Source organism: Atractosteus spatula, chromosome 23 (genome assembly GCF_055471065.1).
Source record: "Atractosteus spatula isolate fAtrSpa1 chromosome 23, fAtrSpa1.hap1, whole genome shotgun sequence".
NCBI lineage: Eukaryota > Metazoa > Chordata > Actinopteri > Semionotiformes > Lepisosteidae > Atractosteus > Atractosteus spatula.
The window spans coordinates 11,665,266-11,693,180 of record NC_142728.1 but is presented as its reverse complement, the minus strand read 5'-3'; the positions used below and the strand labels follow the sequence as shown (position 1 = coordinate 11,693,180).

Here is a 27,915-nt window from a genome sequence, read left to right as displayed (position 1 = left end):
TGGAACAAAAAACCCTTCATTTATTAATACAAACTACCTCATTGCAGGTACAATACAGATTCATGTAAGCTGAACAGATAAAGATGCCACCAAGTATCTCTTGTTAGGAAACAACAGAACAGCAGACTTCGTGAAATCAATGAGAAAAATGAGCCAATGGATACATATTCATTGCCTCATAGATACATTACTTGATACGTTCTCTTGTGATATTTTTGCTAGACAGTAAAGATATGAGCAATATAGTTCTTTCAGCACAATCCAACCTAACAAAGACAGATATGCACAGTTATATCAACACCAACAGTAATGTGATACAAAAACATAAACAAAGGAATGAAAAAGAAAGTTTACCCCATACAATGCTAGACTAGCCCCCCTTAAACTTTTATAGCATCATATACTGTAGTAAAGTACATCCAGAAGAGTTGATTGTGATGATATAAAATGCCCATGCAGAAGAAAGTAAGAAAAACAGATCCACATATTACACGCAAAGACGTAGTCCTTAACAGTTTGCTTCCAACAGTCATTGCCTTCATTTCTTTAGTTGATGTTTTTATTTGCTGTCAAAAAAGAATGCAATGATATTGATAATGTTCTTAACTGTGTTTACCTCTTAGTGCAGATCCAGGTGCCCCTTCCCTCTGCAATCTCTGAACATGATATTCCAGTTCATAATGGGCCTACATGGTTATGCACAAAGCACTAGGATAGACGTAGAGGTAATGCTTCATAAACACAGTCATAATAATTGATTTCATAAGTATTTTTTTTTTAAAAAGGCTTGACCTTTTGGCATCTGTCCTTAACTATATTTTGTTTTCTAAATAGATGTCACTATTGTTATCTCCTTTACAGTATTTGTTTCCACCACATTTAGCATCATTTGATGTAAGGAAGGTCTTTGGATATGACTACAGCTCATCAGACCTGATGACATGGAACAAGGTGACATTGTAGAGAACTTGGTGTCCGTTGTTCCATGCATACAGGGCTCTGTCCTTGGGATTGTAGTCCAGCATGGAGATATGAGAGTATTTGTTTTGGAAAGGGATATCAATATACTCATAGGTGGAGGAGTTGGTGTGAAAGGCATAGTACACCTTTGTTCCTCCAGAGTAACCATTGGTGACATACAGCGTACCACAAATCATAAAAGCTTCTCCAGCACTCCTCTTGGGGTGGTTGGTTGTCCAGCTCTTCAGAATCTGAAGAGTATTGGGGTCCAGTTTGCTGATCACAATGTTTCCGGCATTCTGATTGGTGGCATAAACAGCCCACAATCCCCCCTCATCCACCATGAGATCAATGTCTGAGTGGCCTCCCCAGGCGTAATGATACATGTTGTTGTAACCGGCATAGTCCAGCTGACGTGACTTGCTGATGGAGGAGGTCTTGAAGTCAAACTTGATAATGATGTGGCTCTGAAATTTGTTGAAGTAGATGGAGCCATTGTAGACCACCTGGCCTGTTCCAGACCAAGGATGAGGCAGGCGGTGAGAAGTAAAATTGTCTGAGGTCATGAAATCTGCCATAGATTTGTACTCCCTCACAAAGCGATTGTTGTGGTACCCATCCATGTACCAAACCTGCAAGGGACAAAGCATTTTACACCTAACCAGAGGCTTGATATTTTATTTTTACAGTTGTTTTCTGTCCTACAGTACAGTATATTAATGAGGTGTATTGTTGTGCAGATAAAATCAGTATATGGGTACATTTGCTTCTCAAATTGTAAACAGTTTTTTTCTTTTCCAAATAAATGTCCTGAAACATTAAAATCTTCAGTCTTTACAGCACCAGAAATACAAAAGTACATTTTTGTTGCTAATTGTTGAAGCACATTTCCAGGCAATTAAATAAAGAAGGGACCAAGGGTCTATCTGTAGTTTAATATTCCTATGTGTATTGTTGGTGTCCCTAAGTTTTTCTCAACATGAAAGCCTTCACTGCTTGTGGTTTTGGTTGTACTGTAATTGATCTGCTGCTGATGAAGTCAGAAACCCCTTAAGAGAATGAATAATGTATTTGCGGCACAATTTAAGCAAATTAATTACCCCTTTATACAAATTGTTGCATTTTTGCTGGCTTTCACTTTTCCAATAGCTTTCTGTTGGAGCCACAGATGGGATTGACACTGGTTTTGGGGAGTGTGGTGCCCATATACAACCAAGTAAAGCATCATGAGGGCTGCTTTCTGGGACTTGAGTTCTACCATAACCACCATAAAACATACTGTATGTACAGTAATAGTGGTTTACAGATCTGAAAAAGCTCTGCTATCCTAGTAACTGGATTGGGAGTGGTTTTTATCCAAATAATTCTGAACCTTTTCCCCTTTTGTATTTCCTACAGTGTCTTTTACACTGTATCTCTGCTCATGCATTGCTCTGGGAAAACTTGAGCCTGCTTTCAAAAAGCACTGAGCACATGAAAGGAAATTAAAGATTTATGTTTGGTTTTCTTGTGAGATTGGAGTGGCTCAGATTGGAGGAATAATTTGTTATGAGCTGCCCTGCTAATGCAGTGGGATGAACAGAGAAATCAAAATTGGCTCTGTGCGCCAAGAATAATCCAAACAGCTTCCTCCACTTTAATGAGAAGCACACGTGCCTGCTTCAGACCTTCATGTTGCAGGTTTTACAGAAGGTTCTCACTAAGCTAAGGATTTAATTTGAAACCATAACTTCTTCTGAAGAGCTTCCTTTGAAGCCAGAATATGAACTGCAGAGTCCTACATCTATTTTTTTCTATGTGGTGGTCTCTGTCACTGGCAACTGAAACTCTCTTGCCTGATTGACTGACCACTCAGAAATTTAGCGCTTTTATGTCCATCTGTCTATTTAACTCCATTTAGACAGGCCATTTGTAACATTCCTCTTTAGTCAGACACTGATTTGGCACTAACGCTATCAATGATTTATTTGAAAAACATTAGCTTTCTGTTCTTTTTGGAATTTATAGTATTTAAATGCATTTAAAAAACAAAATATACTGTATACTGAATTGTATTTGAGTTGTATTTTTTGCTCTGTTTTTTCTGTGTAAGTAATAAAGTCACAATACATTAGTAATTTGATTTTTAGATACATCCCAATGGAATTAACTTATTAGTCACTCTTCAAAATGATATTATAAAACAGTCCTACTTAGAAAATTCAGAATGCTTAATTTGTGGATAATATTCATTCAAGCAATATTCTACTGATACTTAAAATAATCAAATACAAATTAGTCTCCCAGTATTATATCCATATACTGTAGGTTGGTTATGTGATTATGTGATATACATTCTACTACCCATTAATAGGAAATACCTTAAGCTGTTAAAAGACTTGATTTTTTTATATCTGTAATAACAGCAGATTTACTCCAGCAATTTTAATTTTTAATGTATTTTTGTAACGTCATTTCAGTGTCCATTTCATTTCATCCGTATCTTGCTGATATGATAACTGGGAGATATAACTACAAACAGTGCTACAGTGGTGATATTTTTGCTTTTTGTTTTCTCATCAGTAAAAATACAGAATATTTCACTCACTGAACTCCCTTGGAACAAAGTACAAAGTCTATTTACAGTATAACGGTTTGCTGATGTAGTGTCTCAGTCTAATAAGTCTGTTTAGGCTGTTTAAAATGCATGAGAGAGAAACTATGAGCAGAAACATGTTGCTTGAACACTCACACTACCAACAAAACTTACCCTATTATCACCCTCCGGTGCCAAGGGGTCAGTCATCCAAGAACCAAATCTTGATCCAGATGCTCTTATAGTAACAGGTTCGCTTATTCCTGTCAATTTGCCGCAAGCTGCAAGTATGAAACAAAATTTTATCTTGCTTTTACAAAGGCATTTTGAACATAATATACATTGCACATCCATTTGTCTACTAATCTACAGTATTTTCCCAGATTGTTTTTATTTGGCCATTACGATTATAACATACAGCATTAATTAAAGGTTTAATTATACAGTGTCTAAAATATTTAGTTACTTTCCTTAAGATCAAGAAACAAAAAATGATTAAATTGCCTTCTCAGAAATATCCTTTTTCATTTGGCATTTCTAAATTGTTAAATTGTAATAGGTTTGATAGCTAGATAATAGCTGGATAGGTGGATAATACACTATCCATAGGAATACACCTGTACTGTACTGTACCTGCTTTCTTTGTGTGTTTTGTCTCTTACAAATTCTCTTACAAATAATAGCTGATGGCAGTGTTAGTGTAATTGTGTGTGTGTTTTATACTGTATATATACTTTAAAAAAACACATTTAAAAAAACAAGTTAGGAAAGCATTTGGGAATACATGTAATTCAGCATTAGGTAGAGAACGGACATGAAAGAAGCTCTCACACTTGTCAGGAAACCTGTCCAGATTTTGAGAGCAGTTAACACAGCAGTTCTAAGCAGACGTGTTCATGCAGAACGGATGGAGTGTTTGGAATGATTGTCAGGGCCTTATTTAAACTGCCCAATTCCATGCTGTGATTTTATAGGGATAGAGTCTCCTTCTATGTGTGTTTTATTTTCCTTTTGTCACATTTCACAAGTCTAAGCTATGTCTATATCAACAGTACACTGTAGTTTACTATTAGCAGAGGCAGCTGTGGTAATGATTGACCATTTTTTCAAATGGAAAAATAAACAATATTTGTTTTTTTAGTGCAACGGCTACCTCTTGCATTTCTTATAAAAATAAAACTTACATTTTCATACAGATTCCATAGTAATACTTATGTTATAAATACATAACACCGAGATGTTAATACTGAGATATAAAAAATATTTGAGATTACACGTTAATTGCTACACAGTTAAACATATCTTAACCTGCTCTTAAAAAAACAGAAGTATGATAATATGATGAAGATTATATTAATCTCATATAAAATGTTGAATTAACCCCAAAACAACCTTTTTTCTTTGAGACCATAATTAAGTGAATAGTTAATTGTTCAAGCACCAAAAGCCTGGTATTACTGCTATTAAGTAAAACTAATGCTGGCCAAACATGCTCTGCCTGTCAGAATCTGTGATCAAATGCAGCCAAAATTACAATTGACATAATTTACAGTATACTGTACACTGCAGTGTGGACCGAAAAAAATATTTCTATATCTTGTGTTTTCTTAATGTTGCTTAACATATCTGTTAGCATCTTTTAACTGCAAGGGAAATCTGTCATAAACTGTAATAGCTCAATTTAACATTTTCGTTTCTCTCAATAGCTTTGCTTTCTTGAAAACATTTTCTTGCCCTGTCCTTACACTCTCTGGAGCACGTCTCCGTCAGCCATATCAGTCTAACATTCTAACTGTTTTTGTCTCAAGTTTGTAATCCTCAGATAGACGTCAAGTGAATCACAATCTCTTCAAAGCCCCTGTGCCATGGAGCAACTCGACCCACTACTCTGCACAGCATTATTGTTGTAAGGACTGTCTGCCTCTCTGTATTCTGCCTTGAAGAATGTTTGATACTGATGAGACTTTGTAAAAGGCAGTTATGCATGTGCTAAAGATTCTCAGTCCCAGTTTAATGTGTTTTTCTCTCCTCACCACTAAATGCCTTCCATTTCTTTGTTCTTGTTTTAAGAAAGGCTATCAACACCAAAGTATTTTTTAAAATAAAAATTAGAATTAGAGAGAACCTAAAAAATGTTTGCACTGTCCATGGTCACATAAATAATTATAAATGATTATTAATTACCAGTTTGGTGATATTTGATAATATTTACTTTGGCATAATTATAAACTGTGATGGACTTAAAATTAAATTATGATTAGTTTTCAACTGGGCTGCCAAGTCAACCTATCCACAGATAAGGGTTTTACTGCTACTGGTAAAAACATCATTCACAGAACATTTTTTAAGTCTAATTGTCATGACTTTTAATATTGGTGCTTTTGATTCTTTTTACTGTAACTCAAGATAGTCCATGCATGCTACAGAAGGATAAGATTTTACATAGTGCATATACTGTACACCTTCTGTCTTGATCAAAAGCCTGTCAGCAACCCAGTCGAATTGCATATTGTGAGGAAAATGCAGAATAAGGATATCACATGTGGTAATCTTGCTACTGTATTTCTACAACTCTATATGAAGTAGCAGCACAAGTGTGAGTACAAGTCTAATATAGCCTTACATTTGCATCAATATTTCTTTCATACCTAATAACCCTTTATCAGGGGTGGTGTTCAGATTATTCAGATAATTCTAATAAAAAAAATTTTAGGACCAATTATTTTAGTTATTCAAATTCTATGGAATATCAGTATGTAAAATGCACTGATCACAAAAGGATGTCTAACCAGCAGCTGTCGGGTTAAAACTGAAAAGCTGTAATTGTTCAAGTAGGTAGCTGTGTCAGCATGCATAGGCTGCAAAGGAACAGGTAATGGGTTTATTCCATCCTGAAAAGAAAAGAAAGGAAACACAACGTTTCAGCCGTGGAGCCTTCTTCAGGTGTTCTCACACCTGAAGAAGGCTCCACAGCCGAAACATTGTGTTTCCTTTCTTTTCTTTTCAGCATGGAATAAAGCTGTAATTGTTATGTATTTTTAGATTTTAAGATGCTGAATGTCAGAGAGAGCAAAACTAAGACTGATACAAAGACAAAGTATGTGCACAATTGTAAGAATGTGTTGCTTAAAAGTGCATCTCTGTTCCATCAGTCAATGCCATATGATTCTATTTCCCAGACCAGGAAATGAACAGGCATTTGTCCTGTTACTTTTTTTTTCACTCAACGACTGGTTCCTAAAGTTCAGATGTTGATCGCTTACTTCATCTATGATAAAAATGTGGGTCACACAAGTGAACTTTTTTCCCCAGAAAACTGCTCCTTCTGTGCTTAGCAATCTGTCTGTAATCAAAGAGTAAAGTAGTGGTCTTTCATCAACATGGCTCTTTATTAAAATTTTCTTTCTGGATATTTATTCCTGTCAAAATATAAGATCTAGACATCTATACTGCTTGTGCTCATATAAGGCACAGCCAGTGGGAAAACTGAAGATAAAATAAATGAACGAGCTGCTCAAATATGAACTACCCCTGCAAAGCATAACCTTTTTGTCTGTCTGATCTAATATTATATGTTATACAGTATGCATCACTTTATTTATCTTTGCAGAGAATATTCTGTGTATGGATTCAGGTTTTCAAGACCATACATTTTAATTTTATAGAGTATTTCTTGTGTATTATATAAGTAGAAGAAAATGCAATATCTCAGAATGACAAGATATTGATCTGGGACTCTAAAAAAGGCAGACCTTGGTCCTTGCCTCATTTGCAGTGCCTCTGGAGGGTTTCTGCTTTCTCACTGAGAGAAAAGGCATGCTCATTAATTATGACTAGAACAGTCCCAGGTGAGTGAAAACTTGGCACCTTATAAAATGAGATATTAATGAGATAATTTTTCTGTCTGCCTACTAAAGTAAAAATAAAGAAGCTTGAGGACACACCTGTCAAACGAACAGCTACTCTGTTTTAAATCTGTAAATCTGAGCAAAAATCTAAAAAATGATGCCATCCATCTTAAAACAAATTATTATAAAAATACACAACATGCTATTTCAAACATTATCTTATACGTAACATATTTGTTGCATGCAAACAATGACACTGGGTGAGCATTAATTGTAATTACATCTAAAATCCTTGAGTTAAAATCGCACTTCTCCTTATGAAGATTATAGTAATTACATATTTAATTTCACATGTAACACATAGAAAATAGAATTTCTGTGTATTTTTCTGTTTTTGGTTCATTGCTTATGGAGCAGAATTTATAATTCATACCTGCAATCCTCTCATGTATTTGTTTCATACTAAACAAAGAGTCAACATAACTATATTAAGGAGTATATCATTTCAAATATTTTGGTAACAGTTAACAGTTTGTTGTTTGTTTTCAGGATCTAACCAAAACCTTGAAGTGAGAAGTGCAGCTAATAAAATATATGTACATACATTAATGGCAGATTACAATGACAATATCCATTGTATCGTATTTTATAGAAAGAATATTGCAAATGTGTTAAACCGTATATTTTGCAGCAGATGAGTGGAAGCAACACATTAGTAAGTATGTCTCAGTAACTTTGCATAATTCAACCATATTTACTTTGTAATATAGTTAAAACATGTAGCTCTATAGTGTTTAACAGGCATCTGTCCTCCTGAGCAGTGTTAGCTGCAGACAATCCACTCACCCTTTGAGTGGCCAATGTGTTATTGTGTACTCTGAGCCTACCTAATTTTTGCATGCATGCACGGAGCCTTTCTTCAAGATTTGACACTCTGTTCTGAAGCTCCTCGTAGTCATAGGCTCCAATCTCCTCCTGAAGTTCGTTTAGAACTGACGTCAGATTCTGGACTTCCTCTTTAAATTGCAATACCAATTTTGCATCGGCTTTGTACTCCTCCAACACTGGTATCAAAGGCCTAAGTTCCTCCATTTTCGCTTTTATTGCCTGAAAGGTTAAAATAAGCTTGGTTCAGTGTCATGCGTGCAAAAATCTACAACACCCTGCCTTGCCCTATTCCTGTCTGTCTCCCTAAGGTGAATGCAGTGTGCCTAACACTCTGGGGAAACTTTAAGACCAGATATTGTATTATAAATAACAAGCAGTATTAAACAGTCTTCAGTACACCAAAAACAATTGGGAAAGCTCTTTATTTATCATATTTTAAAATGCAACATCTTAGGGTTACATGCTTCAAATCACATACAACAAAGTTTTTTTTCTTTGATTTTCTTTAGTAATCAAATATGCATTGACAAAGATTTAAATAAAAAATTAAATTAAAAAAGATAAAAATTATTAATGGAATGGTTCTACAATTGCATGCAGGAAGAGCTCAGTTGTGGTCAGGTTCCTTAGTGTTAAAGGTGCTAATTTGAAATAAATTGCATGGTGCAAAAATTCTGTGGCCCAGTTCATGGTTACAATGGATTGACCTGCATCTTCAGTCACTGCAGCATTGATAAAATTTCTTAAAGTTAGCCCTGCAAGCAAGAAAATGAGATACTGTTGAAGGATCTAGCTCACTAACCTGTCTAATAAACATATACTGTACAGTAAATGCCAGTACATTCCCAGAAATGTATATCTGTTGACATTGTGTCATACCATCAACATAAGGATTGCAGCTTACAACATGCATATAAAACCATACATACAGTTTAAATATTGACTTGAAATGTGCAAAAAATCATAAAGATTCTGTTGTCTTATTATGTAATTAGAGAATGGACATTAACTCCAAAGAACATGGCTGCACCATAGGAAATTTCTATTAACTTCTTAACAGAATCCTGTCATTTTTTATTAAGCATCATGTTTTTACAATGACTTTTAAAACCATATTTTGTGAGCGCAAAAAAGTTACATGAAGTTAAAGAACTACTGTTTTTGCACATTTCAATATTATCAAGCTCTCATGCAATTTGAACATTAAATAGCCAATTATAAGCCATCATATTACATCACCTAGAAAAATACATTTCTGTAATTTCTTTTATCAGATCAGAGTTATTTGTTGTAAATTCATGTTTTGGGATGACATAGGACAGGAGCATTTGGTATGGCAAGAAGCAGAAAGTCTTTATAGTTAAATGTTGGGTGTTTTTTCAATGCTCTACGAGAGTAATTCAGTTTCATCCAGGTTGAGAGCAGTCATGCTCTCTCTGTCCCATCTTGCAGCCTGTGGTTATCACAACCCATACCAGAAGAAGTGACTTCTGAAATTGGGTGTATGAGGGAATTTTACAAAGCTCTACAAGGATGAAAATGTCACCATTTGGTGAACATTTGTCTAAAATCATAAAGATAACCTCAGATGCCTTTACACTCAAAATGTAAAGGTCTACAACATCTAGGTATGTTCTTTCAAAAGCAAAAAAGACTGTAGGGCACACCAAAGTAACTTTAAACTTTGGAGTTACAGACTTTTGTTTGGTTTTTTTTCCAGTGCTATGTAACAGTAGTATCTACTGAACATCCCAGCCAAATTTCTTTAGAATTGATTGAAACAGGGGTTCCCTCTTAGGATTAAAAAACTTGCACATACAAAAGACCTGTAAGGCACTAGGAGAATGTTATATTTGCAACTATTACATCTCCTAATTACAGTATGATTCCCATATGAAAAAGTCCTGTAGTGCTGCCAAAACTACAGTACTCTAAATCATACTCATTGCCGTGCCCAAGAGGATTTTGATATGTTGTTGCAAATCATTTTAAAATATAATAATGTTTTGTAAGGGGGGCATGACCATTTTAGTTATAGCACAGTACATATGAAAACCTGGAAAGAGCAATGCATTTTTAAATGCTCTTTATTTGTCATAGTCTTATTTTAAATATGTAAACGACACTCTTAAACTATACACTGTTTATTAAGACAAATGGGACTTAATAGTGGGACAGGAGCATTCCATAAAAGCTGCATATTGATTTTAAAACTTAGTACAGGAGTATATAACCCCTTAATTGCAAAAAAGCTGCAATCTGATCAGGTATGTGCCAGCATTTTTATTCTTTTTTTTGTATTCTAGTTTTTTTATGTGACAGAGTGCTATGCTGGATGGACATTTCATAATAAATGCCATTTCATGCACACTGGCTCACTGGCATTGCTTATTAGTGAAAGACGTTAAAAAAGTGCAGGGAGAGGTTACAAGGGATCACATACCTTGTATTGCTTGGCGAGGTTCTGCTTGTGACTCTCCTCCACCTGCCTAAACTTCGTTTCTAAGCCTCGTATCTGTGTCTCCATTTTTTCTACATACTGTAGATCCCTCTGGGTCCGCCGGTCCAGGACCTCAATGGACTGTGTCATGTTTTGCACCTTGAAAGCACAAACAGAAGCTACTGTAAGAATGCAAGTGCATTGATAATGTCAGAGAAATGCATGCATTTGGAACACTAAATGCACTTGCTTTGCATACTGTATTTCTTTTAAAGCCATAATCTAGCTGAACTACATTTCTACCTTATTTTACCTGAGTCATGCTTTTATTTAAAAGATTTGTCATATGTCAGCTACATCAGTGTAGTTATATTTCATGTCTGACTTACTTCTAGTTTTAAATGTTGTCATTCTGCACCTCTTTACTCTTCTCTTTACACCTCTTTTCTATTTTTTTAGACTTTTTCTTTACACTCAGTTCATTATTTGCCATGTTTATTAATGTTTCTAGCCTGTCCAAGCTATGATGAAGCTTTTTTTCTAGTATTTGGAAAAGGGAAACAAATCAGGGGTTGCTATATTCTGAAGGCACTTTTTGGCCATTAGGAAGAACAATATGGTGAATTTCTAAAATGCTGCCACATGTCATTTTCTGTTATTCACTACAAGGTCTTTCTTGTTCTGCTCATTAACTAACCTAAAGTCTAAACTGTCGAGAATCATACTTGATATCTATAATATTAAGTATGGTAAATTAAAAAATGAATTAATATTTACTAAAAATAATTGAAATGTACATACTCTGTATGTATTATTTTGTAACTACAGCATAATTATGAAGTAAGTCTAACACTTTAGGACTTGTATCGGAGTATTTGTAAAATATACTACTGCAGCTGAGTTTGTATCAAGTTCTACTGTGTTCATTGTGCACAGAGTTCTTGAACAAATAGAACAGCAACATATCTATTTTGGGGGGGCATTTTAGATATTCTTTAGAATTTTATTTGCTGGTTACCGAAGGGAGTAACGTAATTCTATGTAAAAACTTCTCAAAACATATGTACTTTAATAAATAGTTTAGCTACAGAGAAAAATAGAATCTAAAAAAAATATTATGGTATTTTGTCACTTGCTGCACTGAGCTGAATAATTACTAGCAAATGAAACAGTGAAAAATATAATTGAAAAAAAAGAGTGATCCTTATCACCACAGATTCAATCAAAATGAAGCTGATGTTCCAGTTCATCATATTTTCATATTTTCTTAGTATAATAACAAAATCGGATGTAAGAAAGATTAAACTATCGTAGATGTTGTTTTAATCCATTTGTCTGACAGCTGTTAAAATGTTTTATTAATACTAGCTAAGTGAAATTCACACCAACATTATTTTTTATTCAAATTTACATACCAAAATATGCTGACTACTTTATTCTACTAAATTATATTTGCTACTTGAAACATAATTTGAAACTGGCTTGATTTCTTATGGTGAGACATTGTATATAAATTAATCTCTCAGATATACAGTCTTGTTGAAGGGCCAGAGAATGGACTTTTTTATTCCTTTTAAGTCATCCTGTCAATATAAACCATATTCATAATTTTTACCAAAACACTTTGCACAGTACACAGAGATATGTTATATGTAAGGGGAAATTCAAGTATATATCGTATAATGTATTTCAGTTGCAAATCCAGTTGTGTGAAATTATTGCCTCAATCTCACAGCTTTCCATTGGAGTTAATATAAAGAATGAAGAGAAGAGAAATGTCACACAAAAACCTGTTATTTTTTCATTCAATAGGACCCTTTCCTGAAGAGAGCGAAAGAAAAATAGGAAACAGACATTTCCCTTAATAACTTCTTTGTCTTTTTGCAGCTCCAAGACACAAAAACACATTAACCTCAAGTGTCTAGAAATGACCGAGAGTCCTTGTAAACATGATCAGGCTTCAAATGAGGTCATTGGTGGCTATAGTATTATCGATAGAAGTTGGATAGATGCACAATAAATGCTATCAATGCCTGCTTAAGCAAACTGGTTACTTTCAAGGGGACCTATTACATGCAACCACCCTCCCCCCTCAACCCCCCATGGGATGCAGTATGGAGGTTGGCTTGGTTACTTTCTCCAGGAGCTGTCTCAGCTGCTTGGTCCTGGCGTCACGGGAACACATCGTTTGCTGTGGCGCTACCACTGTACAGATACATCTTCCCTCGCTGTCCTGCGCTGAGCTGTACACCTGCCAGGACTCCTCTGGATTGGCTGGCAGCACCTAGTGATAAATGTCCCACGGAGGGAGGGGGAGACAGGGGTGGGTGGTACCACAGGTGAGGGCATGGAATGGTGTTCATCAGTACAGAGAAATGAAAGATAGTAAAGGAAATAGAAAGACAAAGCAGGAAAGCAAACAAAAACATCAAAGGAGTTAACGGGGGGTAAAAGGGAAGTAGAATAAGCATAAGAAAAAAACAAGAAATGAAGAGGATGGTCAGGATAAACAACATTTATTTAGTAAGTTTCATGGTAGTAAATGTAACTCATCGGTTACAGTGAGTGGCAAGCTTTTCTTACACCTTCTCTGCCTCCATAAACTTTTGATTTTGGTTAATTTTGTGCTACATTTCATAAAGATGTACACTGAAAATATGGTTCAATTGCAGCCCTCTGTTTGGACTGTTTAAACCTAAACTACAAGACCATTTATTCTTTAAATATACTTACATAACTTTTAGGAGAAGATCATCTACAGTATATAATATGTAAAAAAACATCTGGAGGCTTGAGCTCCATTGTATAAGATAAGATCACTTTGTTAGCCAAATACAACTTCTTGCATTAGGAATTTTTCTTTTTGCATACCCCAACTTGCTCTCCATGAGACACACAGGCAGAGAGAGAGAAGCTTGGGGTCAGAGCACAGGGTCAGCCATTGTACAGCACCCCTGGAGCAGTTGGGGTTAAGGGCCTTGCTTAATCCTACAGAGCAGGATTCCTCTGCTGTCTTTGGGATTTGAACCAGCAACCTCTCAGCCACAGGCACAGATCCTTAGCCACAGAGCCACTGCTCCACCCCAGGTATGGCAGCCCTGACCCCTGATAATCAACTACAACAGAGTAAATTCTCTTCGTGTTAAGACTGTAGTTTTCTAATATACTGGGACACTTACAGGTACCATTTATCTTAGCTAACATTTACACAACAGAATAAACAGTACTGTATTCCAGGGGAATACATGCCTATAGAAATTATTTTTTTATGATCCATACAGATGGATCTTTTTAGAGTTCAATTCACTGCCACTCTGACAGAATCAATTAAAATGTAATCAGATGTATTCTTTCATCTTTTTTGTCATTTTTTCATAATTTCATTTTTTTCGTATTCATAAGCAAATGAACTTTAAAGAAGATCAATATACTGTATATGATTTAAGCAAGAAATGCCATATGAACATCTTTTACACGTTTCTTCATAAAATCCCAAACTAAATAAAAAATAAAATAATTAAAACTTAAGATCTGAGAACATATTTACGATTATTGTGTAAAGCTAGTTTCAGACAGTGCTGAAAACATCAGTGGTATTCTTTGACACGAGGGAGTGAATATAGGGTGTGCACCTGGAGGGAACAGACCTATTGTTTCAGCAGAAACACACATTTATGCCTTAAATCATCGGACAATCATTGATCCTGTTTTTGATTTTGCATTGAGCCCTAATGGATGGCTTAGTGGATAAAACAGTTTTAATGAGAGCAGAAACCCATACGTGTATATTGCACAGAAATGATTCTGTTAACAAAGAAGATGATGTAATGTTACAACTACATCCTGACACATCAAAGCTTGATTTAGAATATATATCAAGGGATTTTGCAGTAATGAAAGCATAGACAGGGATTGAATTTAAGGTGAATCAATGAAATGAAGGACAATGGACATGAAAACATTTATTGATCTTTCATATTTCTATATATGCTTTTTAAGAATTTCTGTCATAAGTAGTTGAGTTTTAGGCACCTTTTACAGTATCTCTATAATAGCATCAACATTCCCTTTTTTATCATTATATAAAAATGATGATGCCACAGAACTACAAATACACAACTTTAGTACAAACCATTAAAAAAATCTGATCTGTTGTATTACAGGACATGTAATTACAGTACATGTAATTTACTGACTGAAAAAGATTGGTTAGACAAAATGAAATTGTGAGGCTTTTATTTGCCTTGGAGGAAAGACAGACATACTGAAGGAACCTTAATACAATAGTATTATATACCAAATTTATTCAACAACAATAGGCATCTGTAGACTATGACTGAAGTTCTTGTCAAAAATATTCTAAGTAAATATGTTTCAATGCCTTTTGATAGACTAATTTTAAGTTTTAAATATTTCTTCTGTTTTCTTTAAAAAGGGAATTCTTTTTTTAAATCAAAAGCACATCCCTCTATAATGTCCTCAGAATAGTGCTATGCACATAAGGCATTAGTGAAAGCATAACTATGTTGATTTTGTTGCTTCCTTTAAATCGAAAGTCAATGACTAGTAGAGAAATTAGCACTAAGTGAATGAAAATATGCCCGTGGATCAACTGCTTTCCAGAATACTGACAGCAGATTTACAGTAACGGAACCTCAATTGTTCCTGAGGCAAAATTACAGATTAGAGTATTAAGTGTTCTAAATAAATTGTTGATCGCCGATTTAATCTGTATTAATGGTTCAGTCGATGCAAGGAGTTAAAAAGTAAGTGGACGACGATGGGTGTCTTACAAAATGATGTCGTACAAGGTAATGGCAAATTTAACACAGCACAACACGCAATTTGAAGAAAGTTACACAAAAAATTGAATGGGGACTATAGTGTTTAATCCACCTCGGTCCATTTTAGAGATTCCGTTATTGCGTGTTTTGATTACTCACTAAGGAAATACATAATTGTGATTTTTGAACGGTTCACATTTTATATGTAAATTGGTGCACTCGGCATCTGTTAAAAAAGAGTTATCTGATTAAGTGACTCTTAAGCATTAAACATTACGAAAGTGAAATATCTGTGAAATACACTGGTTAATAAATGGAATCCACAGCTTCTAAAAAACATTTTGCAGCAGCGCAAAACGTTCACTAAATTTCCCTAGGGAAGTGTGCAGAGTTCTTGATAGATTTTTGAGATAGTGTGTAATATGAAATACAAAAATTCATACAATTAACTCAAAACGGACTATATTATGAAAAAGAAGAGCGGCGTCTTTACATCTTGCAAGCTGAAACCCTGTGGTTTAATGTGCCCTTGCTCAGCCTCTCTTATAACGCAATCAATCTTTACGAGTAGGTGCCCTTTCTGTGCCCTTCTTACAACTACAGCGCGGGTCTACGGTGCGCTGCAGACTGAAACTGCAGCACACCGCGGTGCAAGCAAGCTACGAGAAAGCTGAAATGACAGATGACTGAACAAAAGCTCTTGGAAATCCTACTAAATCTCAGTGTTCGCTCGAATTGATGTATATGGATTCCCTTTCCATTGATTAAAGAGGACTACGATAGGGAAAAAAAATTATTTGCTATTTTGTTAAATCCTCCTGCACATTGCATTAAAGTTACTGTGAAACGGGTCGTGCAAAAGAACAAAAAAAGTTTAAAATGTTTTTCTCTTCCGCTCAGCGTCTTTTATTATTACACATGCGCCGTTGTAATTTAATTAAATCGTGCATTTTTGTGAGTGGAAGGCGGCATGCAAATACTCAATCTATACTTATTACAATTAGCTAATGCCTGACTTACTCCTGTGCTTCGGTCCAAGCTTCCCCCTGGCGCTGCCGTTAGCTTGGTGGTATTGAGCCCAACCAGGGATGGCAGGGTCTGCGACATCCAGTTGGTGATCATTGCCATGGTGCTGAGCACAACCCCAATTTTGAGTAAAGGCACCGACATCTCTGCTTTGTACGTCTCACAAAAACCTTCATTCTAAACATTCCAGCGAAAAACACTGTTGGCAATCCATCCTGCCTGTAAACGCTTGGTGCAACACCCGTGTGCCTGGCGTGGACGTTCTTGCCTTGGACATCGTTGATCAATGATGCGAAGGAGGTTTTTCTGTCTTTTCGAAGAGCAGCACTAGTGCTCTGTTATTGAGGTAACACTGAGATGCTGTCTGCACCACCGCTACTGATTAAACAGAAATATAGCTGAGTATCTTCCTTCCCTCCTTTCCCTGCACTGGTCTAAAAGCTCTCACGCTAGCCCTTTCTTTTCAATTAAACCCTTGATCCGCCCCTGTCTAATACGCTGTTGAGAAAGTGTGAAAGTGACTACAGGCTGTTCGAAATGGATAAGGGGGAGGAGGTAAGGAGGATCTATGTAACGGAGCGCAATGTGATGTCAGGTTTGGTTTGCTTATGAGACGCCCTCCTGTTGCCACTGGGGAGCTGCTGCCTGTGCTTTTAAATTGGATTTTATTGCCTTGGATCCCTCTCCTGTGAATTACAAAGAGCACGCATGCCCACGTTGTAGTGCTTTGTTAGTTTCTAGATGCTAAGCGTTTAATTACTCCAAGTGAAAACCACATTTCATCCACCTTTAGAAATTGAACTGCTCAGTGCAATAGCATAACCTCTTCAAAATGCACCTATATTTTCGCCGTCTCTACTGTAGCAGTAAAGTACGTTTGAACGCTAAAATATTTTCTTCACCAAATAAACACTAAATTCGAGTCATAAAGATTTGACAGAATCTCTGTTACGTTCTATTTATGTATCAATCACGTCTTTAAAATGAGAAAATGCGTTACAGATTATTTTCCTTTGTACTTACAAAATTTACAACCTTCAAATCTGCTTCTGGTATTTTGAAAGTGGCCGATTATTTTAATGTATGGAATTGCTGTGGCGACAGGTAATAAATTACCACCTTAATACCGAACCTTTGTGATCTGTTTCTCTGCTTCGCTGCGGTAGAGGACTTATTATGCAATAATTTGTAGACATTTGAAATGGAAGGATTCCGTCGCCCCCTTGTAGCAAACTGAGGTTATTGCAGAAGAATTCTCTGACTGTTGTCTGTCCCATATCCTAACATGAACTGTACTTGAAACAAACAATTCAGGTTGATGGTCTACATTCTGCGTTTCTTTAAACTTCGTGTATTTGAATTGATTTTGATCTGCATTAAAGTTTTGTTCTTGCTTTGTGTTATTCTTGTACGGAAAACTGCTCTTTACAAAATTTGTTGTAGGTACGTGTATGTGTATTTCAGCATATGTATCTTTGCTGTTACTGTGCAACACTTTAACAAAAGAGAACATATCTACATATATAGAGTTTTTGTTTATCGACTAATGAAATAATTAATATTCAAAGAGTTCGGGTTATTTGTTTGGTGTTATGCCTATTCGAATTATTCAATGCAAGCCAGCCAAACCGAAGTCACTATTTCCATCGTATCGACCTCATGCTCGAGCACAATGTAAATACAAATGTAGTATAAATTAAACATTATGAACACTGTTTAATGTTATTGTACATCTACTTACACAAAACCACCAACAGAATATTTCTAAAACGAGGATGGTGACATTGGCCACCAGGAATTCGATAAAACAAATATCCCAGTTACAGTAAAGATCTAGATCTCCTGACACTGTAGGCGCCATAACTCAACAATTTCAACGATATAAATGCATTATAAGTTTCTTTTGGCGAAAATGTAAAAATGGACATTCGCATTGTTCAACATACCTCTTTGTGGTCAATTTTATTACATTTAATCAAACTCATGCATCCTGTCATTTTGTAATCCAATAATTTGCGTTTTTAGGTATAACATATTCTGCTAAATTTTTTATATCATACACTTTATGGAACCAGGGCTCCAAAATCCTAGGCTCCACATTGTAGCATGGAAAGTAACAATAATATCTGAGATATTACTGGGTACTGGCTATACTGCCTTTAATAAAAGAAAAATGAGTACAGTACATACACTAGACTGTATTCAGCAGAAACTAAAAAAGTAGGTCACATTATATTATCTATTTATGTACAATTATTTCTTCTATCCCTTAGGCATCTAATAGCATATCATTTGATTGTTATTTCTTTACCAAGACATTTTTATTCCTAACACAAAAGTTCCTTTTTATAAGAAAGTAAAATCATACAAGTAATCCTGCATTTATCATTGGGCCAATAATATATCACTAAGCTTCAAGTATTTTTTATGTTCTTGTAGATTAAATGAAAATCAAGCCCTGTAACAGAATTGGGACATTCTGAGGAGTTCCTGAAAAGTAATGTTTAATAAATTCTCAGAACTAAAATTTCCAGTAAAACTAACATTGTATTAGTTGTCCTACTTAGTGTTTAACACCCCTATGTGGTTTTAGGGTCTCTACTGTTCTGTAAATAGACAGTTTTCATATTTTTTAGATTGAGCTGTACATTCAAGATTATGAGTTTTTGTCCTGCTCAGATATCTAGTTATAGTCTAGTTCTTGAATGTCTAGTATAGATAGATCTAATAAAGTCTAGTTCTTGAATGGATATGACCTTCCAAGGCCATGGAGCTGTTGATACTCTATATGTTCAATAATTCTCAAAATTAGAATATATTAAATAAATGAAAAACACCCTGGTCCTGTAAGTAAGATGGAGAAAACACCCTGACTTGAATGCAGTCCTTAAGTTCAATAATGACTGAACACTTTTGCTGGTTAGTTTTAACAGGAAAGAAAAGTCTTGAGTTACATTAAAACATTAGAGCACACTCCTCAATGACTAAGATTATTTGTTTGCATTTCATGAAGGAATTCCACAATTTCAATAAGAAGCTGAAAGGCAGAACAATCATATTGATTATGGGGCTTAACAACAACAACAACAAAAAGTGACATTGCATCCCACTCTGGAATTTGCGTTTTCCTTTATAAACACACATATATACAAGAAAGAAATAGTCTTTATGTGTACATTATTATAAAATGGCTTTTTTCAGAAAATGAGAAGGCTACACCCATCATTAGAAAGCCTCGTATCCTTGTGAAGACTGTTGTTACCGTGAATCTCTCCAAAAAGCATAGACTGCAGAGTGGGATTGAGAGCAAACATCTACTCTCTCCTTAAATGGAATGTGTCTATTAAAGGGTAATGGAGAAAAGAACAATGCAGAGTAGCCATTCAGAAGAAACCTGCACATCACTGGGAGATGAGAAGAAACCAGAGCACTTGGAGAAAATATACAAAAACTCCAGACAAGACTACACAATGAAGGAAAATAAAGGAATAAAATGGAATAAAACCTGATTTGTCTATTTTAATTTAAAGCAAAATTCTGATAGTGAAGACAAAAAAGTGTTTTTCGTAATGAGAAAGTAGAAAAAGTGTTTTAGTAAAGGAATACCTCCACTTGACTGGTAGAGCTGTAGAACAGGATAAGGTGTATTGTTTGTCCTGTTACCATTTTTTTGTGAAATATGCAGAAGTATATATTTGTAGTGTTCATTATAACCTACCTCCTTTTATTCTTTTCTGTATTATAAGGAATGGGAGAAAAATGTGACAAACCTTTGATAAGTAGCACAAGTTTTGTAAATATTAAATCACTGCAGCAATTCAACAGTACCTCTAATTAAAGAGTCAGGTTGAGTCTTCATTACTGCTCTGCAACAAAACTAAATCTATTTTCCCCAAATCCCTGTAATCACAGGGCAGCCAGGATTTCATCAGCCTTGATTTCAAATGACAGTAGCCAAAGCCTTTAAGTGCTCTTGCTTTCAGATGCACCTTAATAAAATCCTTGTGCTGCCAAAAACATCAAATGACCCATGACTATTATTTATTATTTTGTCAAATGCAGACTGATTTTGCTGTAAATTAACAATTTAATTTGCACATCAGAGTAAAATTATTTGATAAATACCTACCTGTCTGCATTTGATTAATGACAGAGCACGGGGTGTTAAATTTTTAAACACCTCTCCTCAGATCCCATTGAAACAAACAGCACAAAGCCCGAAGAATTACACAGAGGTATAACTGTCTTTGTTATGAAACTGATACCAAATAATCTTAATTCATATATATATATATTTCTTTGCTGTAAAAAAATAAAAACATAGAATTTACCCTCGAGGTACATAATTTTTTGTGATGATGGGAAGTATTTTAAAAGTGGACCTGTAAAAAATAAGTTAATTGTAGGGAGCCTGTCATACTGTATATGAAAGTGATGATAAAATACTTGAGATTCTGTACATTATTTAACTTCTTTTTGTTACTTATGGAATAACAGTGTTAATGACTTTGAGACAGGGGATTTAAACTTCACTGAAATTTTTGGAATCTCCACATACCTCTGGTTTTCTACCAGTTATGATGATATTAATATCTGGAATAGAAATCATCTATTTATTCTGCCAACAATGTACTTATTAGAGATAATTTGTTTTCAGTGATTTCAGACAATTCTCTTGCATAAAGAGATTACACAAATGAATGAGAATTGCTACTGAAGACTGTAAGAAACAGTATTAGGTACTGTATCGCATACGGCCACCATTGCAGGTTTTTCGAGCCGGCTTACCAGCGCGGTGACGTCACCACCCTTCCCTGTGAATAGCAGGGACCGCAGCCGTCGCGCTGATGAAAGATTTCCCTTTAGCTCAACTGGCTGGGTCCCAGTTGAGTGACGCCAGAGGCCTGGGTTCGAGTCCCGGATGGTGGGGGGCTGACCTGAGGCGGCAGCGGTGAGGGTGCATACCCACGTGAACCCTGGAGCATTACATTGGTGTCAGAAGCGGGGTGGGATAGCCCTTCGCCGAGGACGGTGAATTAAGCGGTGGAGAGTGTAACGTGTACGGCCACCATTGCAGGTTGTTTGAGCTGGCTTACCAGCGCGGTGACATCACTGCCCTTCCCTGTGAATAGCAGGGACTGCAGCCGTCCGGCTGACGGAAGATTTCCCTTTAGCTCAAGTGGCTGGGTCCCTGTTGAGTGACGCCAGAGGCCCGGGTTTGAGTCCCCGACAATGGGGGGCCGACCTGAGGCGGCAGCAGCGAGGGCGCATACCCACGTGAACCCCGGAGCATTACATTGGTGTAAGAAGTGGGGTGGGATAGCCCTTCGCTGAGTCCCTGACGGTGGGGGGCCGACCTGAGGTGGCAGCAGCGAGGGCGCATACCCATGTGAACCCCGGTGCGCTACAGTACTTTTATGGAAATCCATCAGGATTTCAGACTGAGGAATTAATTTGAAAGAAATGGCATCATTGCACCACTGAAAGGTTTTTACATCTTTTTAAATATATTGAGAGTATTTTAAGAGTAACACTAATATGAACTAATTGTGTATTCAGTACCACGTAATGAACATATACTGTACATATTCATGTTCATGAAAGTTTTTTGGCCTTCCCCTAAAAAGGGTGGCTCATTAAATCTGATATAAAAAGCACAAAGAGCTTAAGTTTCATTATAAGCAGTGAGTATAATGCAGTTACTATTAAGACACCAAATAATGGGTGCCAGTACTTCAGATTCTGACAGATTTACTGCTAATTGTAATGTGAATCAGCAGTAAATCTATCAGAATCCGACAGTCTCAAAGCCACCAAATAACAAAAGGTTTAGCAGAGGAGAAAAGAATATTTCAAAATATTCTGGGGCTTGTAAAAAGTATTTCTTCAGTAAAACAATGGTGTCAAAGAAAACTGTAAATGCATTTTTTCCTGTGAAGATTTATGTAGCCACTTACAGGAGTTTTCAATTTTACAACAGTACAGCAAAAAATACTTTATTTTTCACTTAAATTAATATTAATTCATATTAACTCTAATTATGATGCAGTACTGTTTCCATCAATGTTAGGTAAATCTGCTTTCACAATTTTCTGTTTTAAGTAGGTCAGCTAAATGAAACGTTTCAAACAAGAAATAAATGGGTGGCTGAAAAAAATTACAAATTCCACATATTACTCCTATTATTTTCAACTGTCCTTTAATGAGGATGTCTAAGATTGATCCCTCCTTTTAAATCCTTAACTTTAATGTGGTCTACTGGGAGAAGAAAGTCATGTCTCTGCCTTACTTCTGCATTAAATTCTTTAAATTATTTTCTGTTTTTTTTAGTTTGGCAGTTGTTTTGAAACAATGTTCAATGAATTAATGAATTTGCAAAAATATAAACCATATCATTTAGGGCAACAATTTGCTATGGGTGTCCAGTAATATACATGTAAAGAAATGTACAGTTCTAATTAGTCTTACACATTCATGTTTTTTTAATCATCTCTAAATTAATCTATTTGAATATTTTGATACCAATATAGTCTATTAAAAACATGCTATACTATTTATTTTGACTTTTGAGTTAATATCTAAAAACACAAACCCTGGTCAACCAAAGTACTTTAAGCAGTAAAGTTATGTTGTAAGAATTAAACTTAAGTAAACTGTGAAGCAGACTGGCTAGGAATTAATTAAGAAGATATAGATTTTTTTTTAGACGATGATGATACTTATTCGCAACCAAACATCTAATCCACAGTGTAATTTGTCTACTATACATGCAAAAATTCAGTATATCAGTTCTGTTAGTTACAGTATACAGTATATGCTTAATATTGCTGCTTTCAGTTTACACATTGTAATTGAGATTAAGTCAAATAATGCATGCCCTTCTCAGGGGTTACAGGGGTTACCGTGACTAAATGCAAGTTAATCAACAGATAAGGACAGAGTGTTTTTTTTTGATCGAAGTCAAATAAATGCCTAAATGCTAGTATCAACACAGCCATTTTAAGGTTTATAGTGTAATAATACAGAGTTGTTGCACAACACTACTTTACAGTGAAATGTGAATGTTACAAAACAATGTATTCTTGTAGTTAATTCACTCTTTGGGAGGAGATAAAAAACACTATAGATTTTGGATTAAATACTTTTCAATTTGATTAAAAAAACAGAAACAGCACATTCTTTCAAAAAGATATGGCCAGCAGCCATATCACTCTGCAGCTCACAACTGGCAACCCCCTGAAGCTAAACAGGTGTGAGCCTGGTCAGTACCTGGATTGGAGACCTCCTGGGAAAAACTAAGGTTGCTGCTGGAAGAGGTGTTAGTGGGGCCAGCAGGGGGCACTCACCCTGCGGTCCATGTGGGTCCTAATGCCCCAGTATAGTGATGGGGACACTATACTGTAAATAGGCGCCGTCCTTCGGGTGAGACGTAAAACCGAGGTCCTGACTCTCTGTAGTCGTTAAAAATCCCAGGGCGTTTCTTGAAAAGAGTAGGGGTGTAACCCCGGCGTCCTGGCCAAGTTTCCCATTGGCCCTTACCAATCATGGCCTCCTAATAATCCCCATCTATGAATTGGCTTCATCACTCTGCTCTCCTCCCCACTGAGAGCTGGTGTGTGGTGAGCGTTCTGGCGCACTATGGCTGCCGTGGCATCATCCAGGGGGGGCTGCACATTGGTGGTGCTGGAGGGGATCCCCATTACCTGTAAAGCGCTTTGAGTGGAGTGTCCAGAAAAGCTCTATATAAGTGTAAGCAATTATTATTATTATATGTTGTAAATATCTAGTGTTGAGACACTATGTTGTAGACTGTTTTACCTATAAACCAAATATACTGTATACTGTACGTCTGTGACATTTTATACAGTAACTTTTCTTTGAACACATATATTTGGAATTAACTCAGCAATGTACATAGGCTTATTCATTCAGAGGTTACCAAGTAAGATGTACTGTATGACAACTTTATATAAGTGGCCATTTTTTGTTTTATTCTATGACCAATGAAATAAACTTTTATACTGGAAAAATTACATGATACAGAATCTATTTGTATTCACAACAATGGTATATTTTTCAGCCATCTGAAATACTTGCATTAAAGATAAGAACTGTTACTGTAGGGGTATTTGACAGCAGATCTCTATAACTCTAAAAAATTCCCATTAGGAAATGAGTTTTTCTGTATAACCCAGCTTATTGGAAACTCCACAAGCCTGCGGATATCTATACATTTCAATGTCAATATACAGCTGTACCACAAGGGCAATTTAAATGCCACCAGTTTTATCTGTGTATTGTGTGGAAGGATAGATTGCAGTTTTTATTGAGTATTATACATAAAGAACTGCTTGTTATGATTTGAAATACATCTAATCAACAACAAATTACATGTAATGGCTTCATATTCTTGTGTAGCTTTAAATCATTTTGAAAAAAGCAAAATATCCTAACATTTGTACTACTGAAGGATGTTTGTATGGAAAGTTTTAAATAACCTAGATTCACAAATACATGTGAATACAGCCTCATGAAGAGCTTTTAATTTAATGAAAGCAATATGAATGTGCTGTCAAGATTGTTGAGATGTTGAGACAAAATTAAATATTTAGAAGTTCTTCATTCCTTTAAAATGTAACAATATATCAACAATCTATTTCTTAGATACAATAAGATTAAATTCTAAAATATTCTTTATAATAGATAAAAACAGAATGTGAGGTGGCTGCTGATTATATTCAGATGCATTTTGCATTGCACCCTAGGGCATTTCAGTGCACCGAGACTTGTGATATGGTGACGTAAATAATGAGCCTAAGTAATTATTAATTAATTTAAATAATTCACTGGCATTCTTTGATTTCTTTTATCTGAAGTGTTGCTGTTTTGGTTACATAGGATTATGTAATGTCTATTCTCTGAATCCGCTACTGGACCGTTTTTATCTTCAATTAGTGCAGTATTTGACACATTGAAAGGAGTAAATGTGTGAAACTATACTAGGGTTGAAAGAGACAAAAAACATTCAATTAAATAAAAATAAAGTGATATTTTTGTGACTGTATTCGGGCAAATTATAAGGTAATTATTTTGTCCATGTATGAAAAATACTGAAAATTACTGATGCCGCCGTCACAAGATTCGCTCTGTAATCCCAAATTTACAGGACCATTTATTTTATAGTAACTATAAAGTATTAGTTTCCAATTTCAATTAAATGAACTAATTACAAGTGTAAAGAAACTTACAGAAATACAGAAACTGTTTTATTCTGAACGTTTAATCAGGAAAGTCAAGTTTCAGTGTTTTTACACGATATCTGTTTCTTTCTCGGTTCTTTCCCGGTTACTGCCCGCTCTGCGGTTGCTACAGTACATTCAAACCCTTAGGTACAGTAGGCTGCTGTAACAAAATCAGTCGGGCTAAAACTACACAAGTTCCTGAACTAGACTTTTAAATTGGTGGCTCCTTTTGACAAGGACTGAAGCCTGATTTTTATAATTCACTGACTTGTAACATACAGTAGTTTTGCATGTTTTCAGTTAGAGAACGTTACGCAAGACTACAAATATGTAGTAATTCCATTATTTTTCTTATTTGACAAATACAGTTTACCTAAAAGCTGCACAGCAGTTCCAGTATTGCGGAGTTGCTTGCGCTCAATTTTCTACGGTAATTCCACACAAAAACGGATAACCTTTGTTTAATCCAGCATGCTGCCGAGCAGGTTTTTTTGACAAGTGTCACTTACAATACCATACAGTACATGTCAAATGCCAGCTGAACCTGAGTCCTTGCTGAACAGCACCCTCACTTTGCATGTTAACTAAATCGCTCCATTACGGACGAAAGCAATATTTTTTTCCCCGTCAACTCATGGTATGCATATTTAAAGCAATTCAAAGAGGGGCGGAGAAGAAGTATTAGCTACGGCAACCTTAAGGTAAGAATTTGGTCTTTGCTCATCTTTTTTACAGAATGTACCGAAAATGAATAAGGTAAAAGCTACGCATTCTTCTTGTAAATAAGGTAAGCAATTAAGCAATACCATAGATCCAATCTGGTAGAAACGTTTGGCTCTATTTAAAGCTGAACGACATAAGCAGGGGTATACACAGGAAAGATAAAACATTTGTTATAAAATTCAGAACACAATGGCAGACGAATCATTATATAGTCCACAGTACTTGGTCTGCCGTGTACTAAAATAATTCACGCTATGTTAGGATACTAACTACCATTCTCAATGCTTCAAGTAATTACATGAATAATAACTCAAATTTAATACGTACAATAATATTTCGTATAATAAATGCATATACACATACTGAAACAGCAACGAATACTATTGATTTGTATACAATTGCTTTCTAAATACCTATTTCATGCAAGACCTGGCTTTTATAACAAGCTATAACCATACATTTGTTGTAAAAACAAAACATTGATCATTCTCTGAGAGTTTTTACACCCATCAAAGATTATTTAAAATTAACCATATAAATAGCCTTAACGACCCATTATATGAGCTGCCATTCTTACCTATTAAGTATAATTGTACCCTTTTTATTTTGACCTTCTTCAAACTTCAGAAGGTCTAACATGGTTGCTGCTTGGTTCGATTCAACTTCCACCCACTATCCTACGAGCACCCCCTTCAACAGATAAATAAAAAATTGTATCTTTTGAAAAAAAATTATTTGCCTATCTTTGTAAAGGCAAGTGCTATCGTAGCGACAATACTACCATCCCGTCGTCCTCCGGTCTGCAGACTGTAATGTGCACATTGTCGGGATATAATCCTAGTAGATTCATCTGCTTTAGTGCAAAATAAAACTAATTCTTCCCAGTGGTTTAGCGTTAGACGGATTTAGCTTTCGTATATTAAGCTAATCAAGGTTTGTATAGCTTTAAATGGTGGAAAATGGCGTTTGTGAACCTACTTGGGTGAGTTCTGTGCCCATCAAGATGAGAAGGATAAGACTCAAAAGCTTGCTTGCGGTCTGCATTTCTTGCATCCGATGCCAGGACCAGCGCTTTCACATGCAGATCTTTCTTTTCCCCACACTATTTTCTTCTCCTTTCGACAGACACTGTTTCTTGTTGCAGTCTTCTGTGCAGCCTTCAGCACCAAAATAAAGGAAAGCAAGAATTCTGGCTCGCGAAGCCGTCACTTTGCATATTTATTGTATCCCAGTTTCTCTGTGTGAGTATCTTTTTCTTCCTCTTTAATGGCTGCTTCTCCGTATGCTAGACATTTGCAAAGAAGATAATTCAATGGAGCACGAAATGATTATTCTTCTATTGCCAAAAGTTTGCTTCGGAAAGGGGGGCTGACAGAGAAGCAAGAGGAAAAAATTGAGAAAGCAGGAGCTAGCCACGGTTCTGAAACAG

At 35.8% G+C, this 27,915-nt stretch overlaps 1 protein-coding gene across 2 annotated transcripts; it reads right to left on the bottom strand.

Moving 5' to 3' along the window:
* Nucleotides 1–27,915, bottom strand: olfm1b (olfactomedin 1b). Of its 2 annotated transcripts, none has more exons than XM_088940212.1 (6): nucleotides 27,465–27,915; nucleotides 12,846–12,995; nucleotides 10,715–10,870; nucleotides 8,271–8,490; nucleotides 3,710–3,816; nucleotides 1–1,592 (listed from the first exon to the last, which is right to left on the bottom strand). In XM_088940212.1, exons 1-6 carry the CDS (start codon nucleotides 27,537–27,539, stop codon nucleotides 918–920), a joined length of 1,383 nt encoding a protein of 460 aa, XP_088796338.1. In that variant the 5' UTR covers nucleotides 27,540–27,915; the 3' UTR covers nucleotides 1–917. The 2 variants fall into 2 exon arrangements, with proteins under 2 accessions (XP_088796338.1, XP_088796337.1); XM_088940211.1 differs by lacking the exon at nucleotides 27,465–27,915 and adding an exon at nucleotides 16,516–17,065.

Bases quoted from the DNA above. Each gene is read 5' to 3' on its own strand.
- olfm1b (XM_088940211.1), bottom strand. From the start codon at position 16,665: ATGTCGGTGCCTTTACTCAAAATTGGGGTTGTGCTCAGCACCATGGCA. The intron at 12,996-16,515 runs GTAAGTCAGGCA...ATTTATCACTAG, and splicing joins GCTTGGACCGAAGCACAGGA to GTGCTGCCAGCCAATCCAGA. The intron at 10,871-12,845 runs GTAACCAAGCCA...TGTGCTTTCAAG, and splicing joins TGAGACAGCTCCTGGAGAAA to GTGCAAAACATGACACAGTC.